This window comes from Phaethon lepturus, unplaced genomic scaffold (assembly GCF_000687285.1).
Source record: "Phaethon lepturus isolate BGI_N335 unplaced genomic scaffold, ASM68728v1 scaffold42868, whole genome shotgun sequence".
Lineage (NCBI taxonomy): Eukaryota > Metazoa > Chordata > Aves > Phaethontiformes > Phaethontidae > Phaethon > Phaethon lepturus.
The window spans coordinates 30,016-46,666 of NW_010557678.1; the positions used below are offsets into that span (position 1 = coordinate 30,016).

Sequence of the window (16,651 nt, forward strand, 5' to 3'; positions counted from 1 at the left end):
GCCCAAAACCTTGCATAAGTTAATGAACTAAGACTGAGATAGCAATGATGACCCAGATGATGGTTATCCCTCCTGTACTGTGGCCCGGAGCACATGGTTAGATAAATGGCTAGGTGCTCTGCACCACGTTTTAACAGCGTTACCACCAAACTGACGTGATACTCCTTTGTGTCTTTCAGCTGCCTCAGGAGATGTGCAGACGTACCAGATTCGCACTGCCCCTACCAGCACCATTGCACCAGGTGTAGTCATGGCATCCTCTCCAGCACTTCCAACCCAGCCTGCAGAAGAAGCTGCACGGAAGAGGGAAGTGCGTCTAATGAAGAACAGGCATGTACATTTAGATCACTTTTTTTCCAGTCAGCTCTGCATAGAAGTAGGTGTTAAGTACGAAGAATCGTGATCTTTCTTAGTCATTTTATGAAACGCTTTCTGAAGAATTTGCCTTTATTTCAAGATGCAAAGCAAAGAAGCACATCTGCTGATGCCATGTATTGTGACTATTAAACCTTAAGCAAAGGTGTCAGACTCGTCTGTGAGGTGTGTGAATTTGTTTCCATAAGGAGAAAAGTCATTGGTGAGAGACTTGTATGACTGCAGATATGTTCTTACAACACTGAGGTGAATTGATTTTTTTGAGTTAATACATTCCTGTAGTTTCCTTTCCTGGAATCTTTACCTTAGCCTTCTGCATGCATTCTCCTTGCTGCTGGCCCACCTGCAGTCTTCATGGGTGCTTTCTTGATTGTCTCACTTGTTCTTTTTAGCTGCTTGCCCTTTGGGTTTTTTCGTCCAGAGACAGAAAGACTCAAGGAAAGGCTAAAAACGAGAAGCTACTCCTTTTGACATCTTGTGGAGCCAGCAGTGGCAGCAGAGGGGCTGAAAAAGAGAAGAGACTTGACCCTGTAGGATTTAATGTGTGAGCAGGAACAGCCAAGCCTACTGAGGTGGAGCTTGGTGGAGGCAGTGAAGGAAGGGAGCAGCAGTGAGAAGTTGGGATGCTCCTTAAGCCTACTGCTGTGGGAGAGGGAAGGGGTGGGCCTGAGCTGACCCCAAGCTTGAACTCCATCCGCAGGGCAGAGATTTAAGCCTCTACATTATAGTGTGACACTGGGAAAACAGCAGTGCTTCGCTCCCCTCTGAGGAGGGGAAGCCCCGTGAAAGCACTGTTTACTTCATCTGTCAGTCTGAAAAAACTGATATGTTGTACAGATACATTTATCTTCTGTAGATTGCTGAGCTGTGAACACAATAGAAAGTTACATGAGCAGACCCAGTGCTAATGAAGTAAATAATGCTGAACAGCAGAGTTCACTGTTCTAAAAGGTTTTTGTATAGAATGTCACCCATTTTCCCTTTTTATATATTTTTCTGATACAGGTGAACAGCAGATATCACTCTGTATTTGAGAAAAAATTAATTAGCATTCTGAATCCCCTTATTTAGTCAGCAGTCTTAGTCCAGTAAAAAAAAGCTTTTGTGTTTGGGAAAGACAAGAAAAACAATGGGGAATTACCCCGACTTGAGTTAAATTGACAGCTTTTGCCACAGTATCATGTTGCATGTGGTGCTTTTAGACTGCCTGCTTAATAGATATGTGCAAATCTAGGCTCCATAGCAAAGCAGGGGAAAGGCATAGAGAGAGGCAGATGGTGAGGTGATACTTATTGAAGGATTGTAGCGTAAATATTCATAGATATTATTGTGCAAATTTTCGGTGTAAATTTTGCATTTTAAAAGCTCTCATAATTCAGTATAACTCTAGCTGTTCCTAATGAATAATTAATGCGCACAAACTTGAGGTGGCTTAATATACAGCCCAAGCTGGCACAAAAATCACGAAAAGAAAGAAAAAGTTGTCATCCAAGAAGACAGGTTAGTAGTTTGCACTGGGAGGAACTTCCTGACCCAGTCGTACTTAAAGTTTGGTGACACAATTAAGAGGCCAAAATTACCTAAAATCTAAATGTTGTACATGGCCCACTAAAGTGCTGCAAGCATGTGACATTTTATTTGTAAGAGTGACAAATGCATACCTGAGTCCTTTCAGGGCTTACAAACTAGGTTTTCTTCATCCTTTCTTGTTTGTGGAGCTAAGTTTCAAAAATTACTTTTAGAGTCTTCTTACCAGGTAGATCCTGGAACAGACATTCTTTTTTACCTAGTACTACAACTGCTATTTGTCTAATAATCAGAAGAGCTGGGTTCAGTTTTGTCCTCTCATTACCCAGAACATTGATGTGTCACCAATTACGCAGTATTTGCAGTGAAGGGACACTCAGATTCTCCTTTTGAAACTGCTCTGCTTTGCACCTGAAGGTTCAGGGCAAACAAGGATGTACATTTACACATATCTGCAGGCTGCTGCTTTGACAAGCTGCATTGCAGGCGGATAGCCCTCTGCCTGGACTCCCATCCACCTGCAGCATTTAGCCTTGTGCTTACTCTGCACATTGATACCATTACTGTTGCTGTGCAGGATAGCTTCTGCCTTGGTGTTACTGCCTTCAGGATGCTCAGCAGCATATTAATAGCTTTGAGGTATTTTTCATTGGTGTTCTTAGTATGTTACCGAGTTGCCTACAGGCAGCTAAGTCATTACAAGCAAGCCTTAAAAGTTTGATTGTCTCGAGATCTGCTTCAGCACATTAACACTGCCATGTTCTTGGCACAGCAGACAAGGACTAAAGACTGATATGGTTGCTAGTGACTGTTTATTTTGTGATTTTTTTTTTTATGTGAGTCATTTATATAATCATGGCAGTGATGCAGACATTATTAATAAAATGAATGTATTGCTTGAGAGCAAATACATGAATGGTCTGAATACAGCTTTTTTTGCACCAGTTGAACATCCTGACCATTAGTATTTGGTTGCGCTGCAGCAAAGGGAAGAATGAAGACTGTAAAGAGGTTAATAGATGAACATTGATCTTACCCATGCTTTTATTGTTCACCTATTTATTATAATAAAACCAATGGAATTAGTGCAGCAGCATTCAACTCGGCCTAAAGGCTCTACTGGAAATACTGCAAGCAGAATTTTGTCATTGAGTATGATCTTTTTCTCACAGAAGCAGAATTTTATTGGTGCTCACTTACTGGGATCTGCATGTTGAAGTGATCTGTGGATCTGGAGGGTGTGATTTGTGAGGAGCAATTGTTACAGACTCAGCTTTTTTTCCTAACTTGCATTTCTTAACAATGCCTCCATACTCTAAAAATTTACAGTACTAGGTAAAGGTTTGACCTGAATAGTTAAGTAACCCATGTCTGCAAGTAATTGTTCTGGATTTGAATGGCCTTTTTTGCTTTGCAGAGAAGCCGCACGTGAATGTCGCAGGAAGAAAAAGGAGTATGTGAAATGTCTAGAAAATCGAGTGGCTGTGCTTGAAAACCAAAACAAGACACTGATTGAGGAGTTGAAAGCACTTAAGGACCTTTATTGCCACAAATCAGATTAATTTTGGATTCCCATTTTCACTTGTCCAGGTGGGCTAGAGACTGGTTCTGGCTATACCCAGAAAGACAAAGCAAACTTTTTATTTTCTAAACATTTCTTTTTTTCTATGCGCAAAACTGCCTGAAGCAACTACAGAATATACTTCATCTGTGCTTTGCATCAAACTGTGAATGTTCAAGTACTTGCCTCCACTTCTCCCCCTACAAGATTATTTTCATCAGTCTCGGCGTGAAGAAGAAGAACAGGCTTCTTTTTCATCTCCCCATCCTCTTCAAGGAGGAACAGTGGTCACTTGGGAAGTTACTGTGGGGAGGGTCCTTTTGTAATGATTTCAAGAACTTGTGCTGAGCTCTTTCCATTGCCTTAGAGACAGAACCACCCCAGCCTCTTGGTCCAGAGAACAGTGGGCCACATACATGGAGCATGCATGGTGCAATGAAGAAGCAATGGTTGCCAAATTGGTTTCACATTATGAACTATAAAAATACATGGCTAAGCGGCATGCCAAATGAAAGGCACTTCACAGTCACGTTCTTGGTATGGAGATTATATACCTTTTTCAAACTAGCCCAGGAGGGTTTTCGATTTGTAATCTGTATTAAGCCCTCCTGGACTAGTAAAAACTTCTCCATACCTCAGAAAGAAATGCATTGAAATGAGCTTCGCTGATCGGTTGTTGCTTCTCGAAGCTTATGTGTGCAAGTGTGTTCAGCATACTGAATGCACAAAAAGCAAACAGCAACTTCATATGATATTGGTTGGGAAATTATATTTGGATGGGAAAGGAATTTAGGATAAAAAAGGTACAACAGTGACGTTTTCAAAACAGTTGCATAGTAAGCAAGGGTAACACATGAAAGCACTGCCTATTTGTATGCAGAACAACTAAGCAGTTGAAGTATGGCCAACTCTGCATACATACTCCCTGATGACAGTATAGTCTGTGTCCCAGGTTCTCTCAGCAGTGAGGTTATTTCTGTTTCCTTACCACTATATTACGTAATGGAAATTATTGTACTCAATGGAAACATCAGCCTGGTTTGCTAGATTCTTTTTCAAACTTTGAGGCTGCCTTCAATACACAAATTAAATTGCAGTATGACAACTACCAGGACAACTTCAAATATTGACGAGAACTTCAAACACAAATATTCCAATGTCTGCTTCGCAAGGGACAACATTAATTATTTGAACATGACCAGGCTAGCTAAATTCTTAATTTATTTGGTGGATTTTTTCATGTAAAGGGTCAGATTTACCAAGTAATTAATTCCTGTAAGTAACATTACTCATGTGCCTCAGATGTTTGCAAGATCAGATTTTTTGTGTGCACTGAGGAAATGTGATCTTTCCCAGATTTACATTGTTAAAAAGGTAGTTCATGTTTAAAAACAACTCTGTACTAAGTATTAGGACTTCAAAAGAATCATGCTCAAAAAGAACCAAAAAAAAAGTCAAGAAGTCATCAAAAAGAATGTGTCAAAAAGAATCATGTGTAGTTTGTTTACTGGCCCTCTGAAGCTGGTCTCTTGATTTATCAACTTGGGTCATTTGATGCAGTAAGTTCACTTTGGGCTTCTGGTCAAACTTTTATGTATAGAGACATATGAATAAGACTGATCTGTACTAATGCCTTGCCTAGCAAAGTATTAGCAAATATTTTTTTCCCATTCACTGTATCTGATTTTAAGATAAATTTCAAACTCGAGCTTCTGAAAGGTTATACCATCAATGTGACATTGTAAGAAGAACATTTGGAAGACTTGGGTAGTTAAGTCTCAAACAACTAAACAGTATTAAAAGTTGTAGTTTTCTCATTTGAGAGGGCATTCAGTTTCCAAGAGACTTTAAAGGGAGCAGGGTTAAACTTAGAGTGTTCTTGTTAAACCTAGAGTTATCAATAATTTCAAATTACATTTGTATTTCAAGAAGAGAACATAAGTATCAGAATTATGAAAGAATTCGTTTTCACAAGTTTTGAGGGGGTTTATAAATGGTCTATTTTTATCTGCCATAGAGAATTGATTTTCATGTGTTTATTTAATGGAAGATGAATTTATTAGTTTAGCAATGCAAATTTAAAGACCCTAAATTCTCAGCAATGCTTTTACAAAAATTGTCTGATTCTTGAAAGTTGAGAATACAAATACATACAACGGTTACGTTTTTCAGAACTAGTACTGAAGTAGAATTGTTGATAGTGCAGCAGTCATTCTTGTAAAACATGAACCTAACTTAACACAGTTATATAGTTCCTCCAGCTTTGAGAAACACAGAAAAGGCTGTACATGCCTACATTAAGGCTGTTTCTTTTGTAGAGCCATCTGTTTCCAAAAACTTGAGTTTTTGCAGTGAACCTAAATGAGGCTAGCTGTGATCTGAGAGCAGTTCCTAGTGGGTAATGAGCACTGTCCCGCACTTGCCGATAGTCGCTCGGCACAAAGCCTGGGAAGCTGAGTGGACCACGAAGCCTAAACCGGTACCTGGACGGGGTTCTTCAGATACAGGGTTGGTGCAAACTTGTGCGGCAGTGAGAGGAGAACTGTGTTACTGGTTTGTCTCTGCATGGTCTGCGAGTAGTCTGTAGTGTTATTAGTCTAGATCTCATTAGCAACTAACATTTCACTAAGAAAAAGAACATTATTTTGAAGTATATAGGGATCTGCAAGAATCTTTTATTTTTATTTATGCTGCACTGAGGATTTAGGGACTTGAATTTATTTCATGGAAATTTTAAATGACAATAATAAAAAATGTATTAGACCAGGTACAGAGCTGGCTAGGGTTACCCATATATGCTTTACTATTCATATTGACCCAAAAAGGGAAAGAATATGACACGGGAATCCATTCATATGTTATTTACCAAGTAGTGAGGTTGGGGTAATCAGCTTCTATAAACTAAGGCCATTTGGAAGTAGGACGGAAATTATGCTGGCAGCGGGGAGGGAGGGTTAGTTTTATATCTCACAGTTGTGAGTTTTCAAGAATTGATAGCCTGTTTTACCTGAAGAGAGGGTTAGAAAGGGCTAGATCCATTATGTTCATAATAAACAAGAATTGATTTGAAATATAATTTTTGTAATGTCATTATTTTGCAAAACAACAGCACCAATCAGGCAGTTAAGATATTGTCAGAGGTGCTCTTTTAATTTAGATATTCTTGGAAAATACATATGTATAATATATGTACATATATATATATACACACAGTATATAATCTACAGCTCTGAGAGCTTTTAAGTCAGGAATGCTGAGTATTATAGTATATGGAGGTCAGAAAAAATTTTTACTTTTCTGTGTGTGTCTGGGTGTGTGTGGATGTGTGCGCGTGTGTGAAAGCTTCCCCCCCGCCCCAGTAGTTCTGGGCTGCATTATTCTAGCGCTTATTACTGATTTGTTTTGTGCTGTTTTTCAGTTATCCATTTTCAAGAATTTTATTTCATCTTTCATGGCTTTTGTGAGGTTTGTTTTTGTTTTCTATTGAGACTTTTGAAATTATGTAAACAGTTGTTTTATAACAACCACCACCCCCCAGAATAATTCACTTTTGTGCTTTTTCTCTTTGGCAGCTATATATCAAAGGCAAAACAATTGGAAAGGTTGTTAAGGTGTTATTTTCTAAAGGAACCACTGGTAAGACTTCTGTTTTCCTCCTGGGGTAGTGGCGATGCATTTTTATTTAAGCAGTGATTTCACCATAATCAGGTAGTTGCCAGCACCATTGTTTGTATGTGAAAGCACAATTTTAGCCTGTCATGCTCATCAGGACTGTACAGACACCTGTAGGTTCTGGCTCTTCTGTAGGTGGTGTTTGCATTGCAGACCACTGTCTTCTCTGGTACTTTTACATTGATCAGAAAATTAGTGGGGTGTTTGGAATCATTAAGAGGCTCAGGTAAAAAAAAGTTAGATTTAATAAGGAAAAACAGCCCTGATAGTTTCTGATCTAAATTTGTACTACAGTTTTTGTTTTTAAATCTGGGCTTCCAGTAGACTGCAGGTAGTCATCTGTTAGTGAAAACTGGCCTCTGCTTTTCTACTTAATTTTTTTTTTTTAATTTATGACAGACAGCCAGTGCGTTTTGTGGGTTGAAGTAAAGACAAGTCTCCCCATCAAAGCAACTTCGTTATGAGTGGTTGCAAATCTATGACAATTCATAGAGGATTTCTTTGGTTTTCTAAGACCCTGTTTTTATTGTCATTTTTTCACCCTGAAGCTGGTTAGTGATGTAACATTTGCCAATGATCTAACCAAAAGGTCATGTATTTATTTTTGTTACACTATATTCTTTGTAAATGTTTAATTAAAATGTGCACTTTTAAAAAAAAAAAAAAAAACACAGAACAAAAAAAATTAAGAGCAATTGGGTTTGCCTGAGAAGCTCCCTGGCACAATTGTTGTAATCCTGCTGCCTGCACACAATTCACTCCTCTCCCCACAGCAGTTGACTCCTTTGCAAATTTAACTTGCTGATTAGCACCTGGCATCCAGCAGGCATTACTTCAGAATGGCAGGAGGTCTGAACTGGCAGTTCTGAAGACTGGAAAGAATTAAGTGTGTGGTGTCTCAGAGCAGTATGTACAGGATGGATGTGAAATTATTTTTGGAATAGAACTAGTTCAGTGATCCCAAGTGGGAAAGGGAGGTTAATTTGGAAGGAAAGCTAGACTATTTTTCAGCCACTTTATTCCCCTTTTCTTAATTTGAGATTTGGCTGCAACTTTTACAAGCTGCATTCCAGGAAAATAAATCAAAAGGCTTTCCAGTTCTTTGACACCAGGAAGTAAGGTACATTGACAATGTGTCACCCTGCTTTAAAAGATGAAAAAAAGCACAACCACCATTCATTTGCAGGAACAATTCCAGTTTAGCTATAACCCTGAGATCTGTCACTGTGAGCAGGTTTTAAAAGCGTACAGTACATTGATGGTTCTCTGTACTGCGCCTGGGGACTCGTTTCCCTGAGCTTTTGAATTTGATAGCTGTAAAAGACACTGATTTTGCAGAAACCTGAATGTATCATGAAGCTCAGTTGGTCTGGGAGGAGCCAGGCTGATGAAGAGAAACAGGGTGCTGAAATCCTATCTACTGTGTGCTTGTGACAGGTTCAGGTCTGTGGCTGGCTATAGCTTAAATCTGTACATCTTTGGGGGAAAGGGACCAGATCCAGGTGGTAAAGAGGGTTTGCATTTCAGGTGTTTTGCCTTGGAATGTGTGTTTTAAATGTATTTAAGGTCTGGCCTGCAAAGAGACTTGCTTGGGCTAGTTTGCATAGCACAAATTGAAGACAGTGGCTTGTCTGCGTTCTGGTACTGCAAGTGCAGCTTGTGACTTGCTGTGTCAGTGGTGAGTTCAGGTCTTGCTTTCACCAGCGAGAGGCAGGAGAAGTCGGCTGTCCTCGGGAGCTGCGTGCTGGCAGGGAGAGGGCTGGGGACGAGGTGCAGCGATCCACGGTTGGCGCGCTTCGTAAGCCGACCGCTTACGGTACTCGTGACTTGCGAGCCGTCGGTTCACTCCGTCTCAGCTTCAGCTATGTATTTCTTTAAACTAGGGGATAGCTGAGTGAGAGCATGGGGAAGGAAGGCCTTGAGCCTGTTAGTTATCTGGAAATGGCCACTCTTAAGAACTAGGGATGTTCGGATGCTCTCCACAAGTTGTTTTATCCAGGTGCCACTCCATTATTTTTTTGTGTGTGTAGTGACATTTATTTATATTAAAACATTAATTTTAAAAAGTTCTAGAGCTTTGAGTTTGTATGAGATTTGAAACTGTGCTGCTTATATGGACTTCTAGAGATGGGATGGGGAACAGGGCAAGAAGAGGTGCTAGCTGGCAGCCAACCCCTCCACAGACTTGTCCACAGACTGGTTGTTCGCTTCAAATAGGAGTTTTTTCTACTCTGGATTTGTAATTAGAAATTGTTTTGGAACAGCGTTTTTCAGGGAAGCTTCCAGAGCGAGGGTTATTATTCTCCCTTTGTAATGTAAGCTGGAAAGAGTAAGTTCACCTCATCTACATTTCTGATTCTTTACCCAAACCATGTCAGCACAGAACAGGGTATTTGAGCTCGACTCCCACATACTTGTGGAAGTTAAAAGACTAAATGAAAATCCATTATTGGGGGAAAATAAATTCTTATTTACATCTCCCCAAAAATCTAGAAACATCCCTGTTGTGTTGGGTTTTTTTACTTAATTTTTTGTGTTTATCTGTGTTTTTTAAAAAATTGTACTGGATTATAATGCATTTTATTAACACTATGTACATATTAGCTGCTTTGTGTTTCAGAATGGTAGTAATTGCTTTGTATATTAAAGTGATTCTTGTGAATTTGTGAATTATTGTCATAAAGAAGTGCTTTTTCTTACTGTAACCTTTGTGGTATAAACTGTCATAATGCCCTTTTTACACAAACATTTATGTGCAGTCACATAAACATGCTTTAAAAAACTCTACGAAGTCTCTTTTTTGAGCAGGATGTTCCATTTACACTAATTTGGTGGCAAGTCGTAGCTAGATAGGAACATAGGAAAAGGCGTATTTTAAGCAGACTGTAGTGTCCTCTCATGATCTGTGGCCTCTTGTAAGTATTCATGAGATATTTTCCCCAAAAGGAAGGCTTTTTTTAATCTTAATTAAATTGAATTAGGTAAGTGAGAGGTTAAGTCCTGAAGAACAAAGTTTCTCTTCAGCTTCCAATGTTTTTAAACCTGCTTTCCAGTATCCATTCTGGTGGCAATTAGTTCTGTTGTTTAATAATGTGTGAAAGACTTCCCTTTCACAGTTTAAATATGCTGTCTTTCCCACTTTTAAGCATTCCTGTAAACCATGTACTACTGATGTTAATAACAGAGCAGAACAGAAGGCAGCGAACACTGCAAGGATCACAACCCGATTATGTAATCTGCGAGGCTGGATCCAAACACTGGGATGAAAGCCAAGAGAACAAATTCAGCACTGAGGTAAACACACCTCCAGTGAAATCAAGGGGGAGCAGTAAGGTCAGCTCATTATGGCTGGGATTTTGCGGTTTTCACAACTGAGCGTTTTCATAATGCCATTCATGTACTTGCTCAGAAAAATCTACATCTCAGTGATGAGGGAGAATCCCAAACGGGGGTTAGTCCATGAGATAAAAATGCAGTTTGGCTTGAATTTTGCACTGCAAAGAATCCAGTAACACAGATCCCTGTGCAGTCAGCAGCTCAGCTGGTAAACCCGATTCTCCTGACACTGCTGCACCTTGAAGCTCTTTGATCATAAGTTACAGAGCTGAATTTCATACCTGTGTCGTAATATTAATTGAACATGACTTTAGTTGCAATGACATTTTAGAAAAGTTTGTTCCCTTGCAGAACGGTATGTTTCAGGGATGGTTTCACAATCTCACAGCATGTTCACGTCTTACCTGGTCACTTCCCTGTGACTTGGATACTCTCCCTAGGGTGAGTATTTTATTTCTCAAGAGACTATTTATGCATTGCCTCACACTGCTCAGGGACCCATGCCCAAACACATCCTCCCTATAGATGAGTTCACATCATCCAACCTGGTCTAGTTAAGATGTCCCTGCTCATTGCAGGGGGGTTGGACTAGAAGACCTTTGAAAGTCTCTTACAACCCAGACTATGATTCAATTCTATGATCTGTTACAAGCCAGGATCAATGTAATGGAACCACCCAAAGGAGAATCACACTGATTTCTCTAGTGCTGGGATGAACAGGGTGACAAAAAGTGTTTGGGCTTGTTAGAGTAATTGCAAAACAGTCGTGGAAGCATTACTGTGCATCATCTCCTACTAGAGCAGAAGCTCACCTGGGACCAGTTGGCCAGGACACCAGTTTGCAGGTGTCATTGTGGAGGGCTGCTCTCTCTGCACTCCTTCACCAGGCAATTGTGCCTCTGCTACTTCTGTCCTGCACATCTGGCATGGTTCATTTCCATCATCTCCCTGAAGCCTAGTGTAATGGGAATATAAAAAAGCTGCGAAGCCCAGCCTGGGACAACAGAAGGCACTGCTCACTGCCTGGTGCGGGTGGGTGCTAGCACTGCTCGGCAGGAGTGGGATGTAGGTTTCAGCTGAGTTACGTTCTCACAGTCGGTGCCTGCCCCTGAACACTGTAGCTTAAAAAGCAGCTGAACCAATGTGCTTGTGGTGGTGGCCTAGCCGCAGTATTCCTGGGTCTGGTCTCCTGAATCCAAAGGAGTCCCCACACCCCAGGAGCAGTCAGAGGAGAAGGTGTCCCCTTGAGGGCTTGCCACTTGCTGAGCTGGGGAGGGGCCACCAAGAGCTCAGCTCTGCAGGTCAGGGGCAAGGCACTCACCTGAGCTGCCAGTGTAATCTCATGTTTTTTTCCACAAGTATTTACTTACGGGCAGTAGCATTGCCTCAGCCTTCAAACATGCTCCCTTGGGTTTGTGTACAGCTGCTGTGCAACAGCAACACAGCAAAAGAAGCCAAGCCTGGTCTCTTCTGGCATATGCCTGCTCTCGCAGGAAGGCTTGAGCTGTAACAGCAGCAATAGGAAAACAGACACTGAAAGCTGCTAAACAATTAGAAAGAGATGCAATTAAACTGATTTATTTCAAAAAGTACAAAACATTTCTTATGGTCAAAGCCAGGCCTGGAGCAAAGCCCCCTTCATAAATGCGTGTAGGTTGCTGCACTAGCCTTTATTCTGTACTACACTGGGCTTTATTCTGTGCTATTTAAGCAGGCTTTTTAAGCATGTTCCTACTATGGCAACAGGGCAAGCTGCTAAGGCCAAGCACAGCCACGTAGCAGGCTTCCCCGTGGACCAAGTCACATGCGCTCACAAGCCCAAGCACCAGCACGCTGCTTTCTGTCAGCTCCAGCCCGGCAGAGTCTAATACACAGTGACCACAGACGAGCTTGGAGACAAGGAAACACCAGTGGGGAGGAAAAGGAAGAGGAGTGGTGAGAACTTACAGCCACACTCCAAAAACTACAGCCGGAGGGAGTGGGGAGATCTCATAATTTTTTTCAACCATTGCTCACCCAGTTGATAGGACAGAAGAAGCCATGTCTGGCACATTAATGCACATATCATGTTCTGGTTTTAATTAAAGCTGCTGTCTTCCTTCCTTCAACTTTAGTTTCAGGCTGCTAATTCCCAGACAGCTCCGTAAGTACTGTTTTAGTGACACCATGTGGCTTGTGAGGATACTGTAAGCAAGTGTTTTACAGCAGCAACTCTCAGGCTGTGTCCAGAGCCAAGTGAGGAACTTGGCTGAAAACACGTGAGAGATGCGCCAGGGTGAAGCACAACACCTTCAGGCCCCATTCATGATGTGTCATTTCCAGCTTAGATCTGCACATCACTTCTGGACCACAGACCCTGTGCAGTTTTTCCAGTTAGGAAGTCTGATGGAAGCAGAAGTGATAAAAGAGCTCCTAACATCCATGGCCCAAAGCAGCTGCTGGTGTTTGCTGTTGCCAGTGCCAAAGACATGCACATGCTTAAACCCTGAACCTGACCTGGAGCTTCATAAGTTAAGTTTAAAGTAAAAAAAATTGTCCATATCCACAGAAAAAAAAAATACTACAGCAATTTCTGCATTTAGAAGCGTAGCCATTTTCTGTTAGCCCATTGTTTTCATTCTTCCACCACTAGAAAGAGGAGGAAGTCTGCTGCTGGTGGAAGCCAAATTCCAGGCTGCAGCATTTTTCACATAGGATCTTGTGGGATAAACACACAGGTGTTTTTACTAGCTCAAGGTACACAATCAGTTACTTAGAACAGCATCTCACACCACTGTGCACAGAAAGCACACTGAAATCTAGACACTGCCCCAAGGTCCCACGTAATACAAGAATAAATATTCCCCCAGCTACAAAACCTTTACAACGGCACCCTCCTCTCCTAAATAACAGCTCTCAGTGTGAGCCACAAAGGCAGAAAGTAGAAAATTATTTAGCGGTACTTTCAGAGTCAAGGACTGATTTGATATTTAAAGAACAGTTTGAGTCTCCTTGTTTCATTTTCCCTGCTGGCACATGTGCTTCTGCTCCCAGGAGCCTTGATCTGTGCGAGGGAGAGTTATCTTGTTAGGGACAACCCAAGAACCATGACTGCTTCAGTACTGTAGGCATAGCCTCCATGCTTGCAAGTCAGGTAAGAACACCACTGGTTTCTATGTTGGCTTACTCTGCAATATTGATTCCCAACCCACCCCCCTACACAGATCTTGTTCTTTCTTTACGTATGCCTCTTCAACTCAGCAATGATAGCAACAGAACAACTTTATAGCAGCTGCCTTTGTGGGTTTTGCCCTTTAAGTGGCTTCTTTTACTGCAACTTTTAAGATGCAGAAGGCCTGAAGAGTTAAAGCATTTAGAGCTGAAGTCTTAGCTTATATTTCATACACTTTCACTTTTCTAGAATTAAGGAAATGACAAGGAGAAAAAAAACCCCACTCCAATCTATTTGTAAGTTTCTCACAAATTAAGTGTGGTTTGATTTTAAACAACAGACCTTTTGATGACATTTTTGATGCCTGGAGATTTCTGCAACTTAAATCAGTTTCAAAAATTACATTTGATAAAAAGTCAGTGGAAGACCCTATACAAGTCTACTGAGAAATGAAGCAGAGGTTTAATATGCAGAAGTACAATCCTTGCTGTATCAGACCAAGAGATCAGACAAGACCATCAGAACAAGAAGCCAGTGAAATAACACAACTGCAATTACATGCTTAGGAACAAGTGTATTGAGTAGAAACAAGGGGAGGATTGAGCAGCATCAGTGGTTTGCTAACAAAGCATAGAGTCAAAAGTCATCCTTGCGACTATCCCTCTGTGCTTTGTAGATATGAACATCCTTACTGGAATCATAGTGGACTTCATACACAGAGAAACGGCCTCTCAGCATCTTCAAGAATTTGTGATCCCGTTCATAGCGGATACGACAGGAAAGAAGAATCACAGTTTGCTCTGAGCACAGGTGCTCCAGCGTCTGAAGCAGTTCTGCAAAAGTTTCTTCCAGATAAACGATGTCTGCACCCAGGATGAAGTCAAATGCTCCTGGAGGGAAGTTGCCCAGGTCTTTTCCCCAAGTCAATTCCTTCACCACAGCTCTCGGACGTAGTTCAGGTGGTAAGTTAGCCTGTACGTTTGACTCTAGGAACTCCAGTGCTGCTGCCCTGTCTGTGATGGTAACACGAGCACCTAAGCGGTACAAGAGTGTATGTTTCAGACATATAGTTGATGTCCATAAATACAGCATTTGGAATACAATGCTTTACAACAAGTAGGCTTCTCAGTTCCTGTTAAACATTGACAACTCCCCTGAGCTGCCTGATTAAAAACAAACAAACAAAAGAACAAAACCAGCAAAAAGCCCACTACGTACATACATCCTACCCTTCATCAGTCACTTAAGAATATAAAGTGTATTCCACGGGAAGATTAAGTTGGGTAGGGAACAAAAGGTGTTTTCTGGAGCTTTTCCTTAGTGGATGAAAGTAGAGAAGTTACTTTCTGCCTTTCCATAGGTGGGTGACAACAGAGTAAGTTACAGGGATTGTTACAGTTAACTTGCTCCAATTCCGTATTTGTTCAGTAGGACAGATGCAGCTAGAGAGCCTCTTTCACAGGTCAGACAAAAGTTATGCCTGTGTGATTTTGCATGGCATGATTGTATTTTGTCAAACTGCTTTGTTTTTATTATTTCAATGGGCACCTTCCACAGCCACTAGAGCTTTGAATTACAAGGTTAAGCTGGGACAGCGCAAATTTAACATAGTACCCAGTCCTTGCCTCACCCACAGACAGATCACAGGCAAATCGCTTCATTTCTCCAGACCTTGGTTTCCCTGTCTGCAAGATAGGCTAACAAGGCTTACAGAAGCTCAGAGATTGGTTTCTGTCTGTAGCTTTATCTCTGCTGCATACGAGGGCAAGTGGAAGACACAAGCACAGCACTTGCTCCCTGGGGGAGAATAGCTGCAGAACCTAATGCTGCTGAGCTGAGTACCATGGCAACAGGCGTCAGCGTTAACAGGGTCCCACCATAAAGTAAACTGCAGTGGCACCATCACTACAATAAATAACGCAGCAGGCTCTGAAGTCTAACAAGAAAGGAAGATGACTCAGACAGGAAACATCATAGTTCACATATGTAGCTTTTGTGTTAACTTTTATACCAGGCATGTAGATGTAAAAGTGCCAGTTTTACTACAGTTGTAAATTGCTTTAAACAAACATAAAAAAGCCCTTACCTAATAACGTGGCCACTATTCCCAGCAATCCAGTTCCAGCTCCCAGCTCAATCACAGACCGATCCCTGACATCAATGCCTCCCATCTCCAGATAAGCACACAAGACAACAGCCTAACCCAAGAGACAAGAGCAATTAAGCACAGAGCTCATTTCAGTCACACTGAACACTGGATTTCTAATTTACACTGAGAGAGGTTATGGGAAGCGTCAGGCACTTCAGGTCTGCAGCAAGACTTTGTCCAGCCCTTCTCTGCCTCTTGTGTGCACATGTTGTCTTTTTATAAGTTTTATGGAAGACTCTTACTGGAAAAAGGAAAAAAGAACCACAGAAGCTACAACTCAGATGTGGCAATGCTGCTTCGTGAATCCCCAAATACAACAGGAGGCAGAAAGAGTTGCATTTGGAAAGGAAAAGCCTGGGGGGTGTCAAACTGGTGAATGAACTCAGTATTGCAAAAGTCCAGGATAAGGCTTCAGAGTATCTTGCACAGTATTTCAAAAGGTTTCTGCCCAACACTGGCACACCATCAGCATGGACGTAGGGAAAAAAACTTCTATCTGTTTGTATCTAACGCATGTTGTATTTTACAGAAATCTTGACAAGGAGCACTGTCCAGAGCAAGTTCTGTCAAAGCCTATGTCAGGAAGGACCAACAGCCTTGCACACCATTTCATTTGAGGAGTTTGCTAAAATTGCTACACTTGTTCTTTAAAGCTACAGGTAAAAGTGCAATTTGTGTGTGGACGGAGACCTGACCGTCGGGAAGCCCTTGGATTCCTACAGCGGTACTGTGACCTGCTGGCCTGCAGCCTTGGGCCTGCCACAAACCCCAAAACCCAACCGTTTCGGACGGTTCTTATCCCCAAGGTCAAGTCTATCAGCAGTCCTTCTCCACGCCACAAGCAATGGGATCTGTACTCTGCTCCGAAGGGCGTTAAGCA

General features: G+C 41.5%; 2 protein-coding genes across 5 annotated transcripts in view; one reads left to right on the plus strand and one right to left on the minus strand.

Moving 5' to 3' along the window:
* CREB1 (cAMP responsive element binding protein 1) overlaps positions 1 to 4,241 on the plus strand; it is a 15,756-nt gene extending 11,515 nt beyond the window's left edge. For 2 of the 3 annotated variants that reach the window (XM_010292826.1, XM_010292828.1), the window contains 2 exons: positions 180 to 330; positions 3,320 to 4,235. In XM_010292826.1, coding sequence (XP_010291128.1) covers positions 180 to 330; positions 3,320 to 3,464 — 296 coding nt within the window. In that variant the 3' untranslated portion in view covers positions 3,465 to 4,235. Of the gene's footprint in view, positions 1 to 179; positions 331 to 3,319 lie in introns of all 3 variants that reach the window. The other variant, XM_010292827.1, reaches the window with a different exon arrangement.
* Positions 4,242 to 14,177: 9,936 nt separating this feature from the next.
* METTL21A (methyltransferase like 21A) lies at positions 14,178 to 15,815 on the minus strand. Of its 2 annotated transcripts, none has more exons than XM_010292829.1 (2): positions 15,709 to 15,815; positions 14,178 to 14,656 (listed from the first exon to the last, which is right to left on the minus strand). In XM_010292829.1, exons 1-2 carry the CDS (start codon positions 15,791 to 15,793, stop codon positions 14,259 to 14,261), a joined length of 483 nt encoding a protein of 160 aa, XP_010291131.1. In that variant the 5' UTR covers positions 15,794 to 15,815; the 3' UTR covers positions 14,178 to 14,258. The 2 variants fall into 2 exon arrangements, with proteins under 2 accessions (XP_010291131.1, XP_010291132.1); XM_010292830.1 differs by having other exon boundaries at positions 14,184 to 14,714; positions 15,709 to 15,793.
* Positions 15,816 to 16,651: the final 836 nt, after the last annotated feature.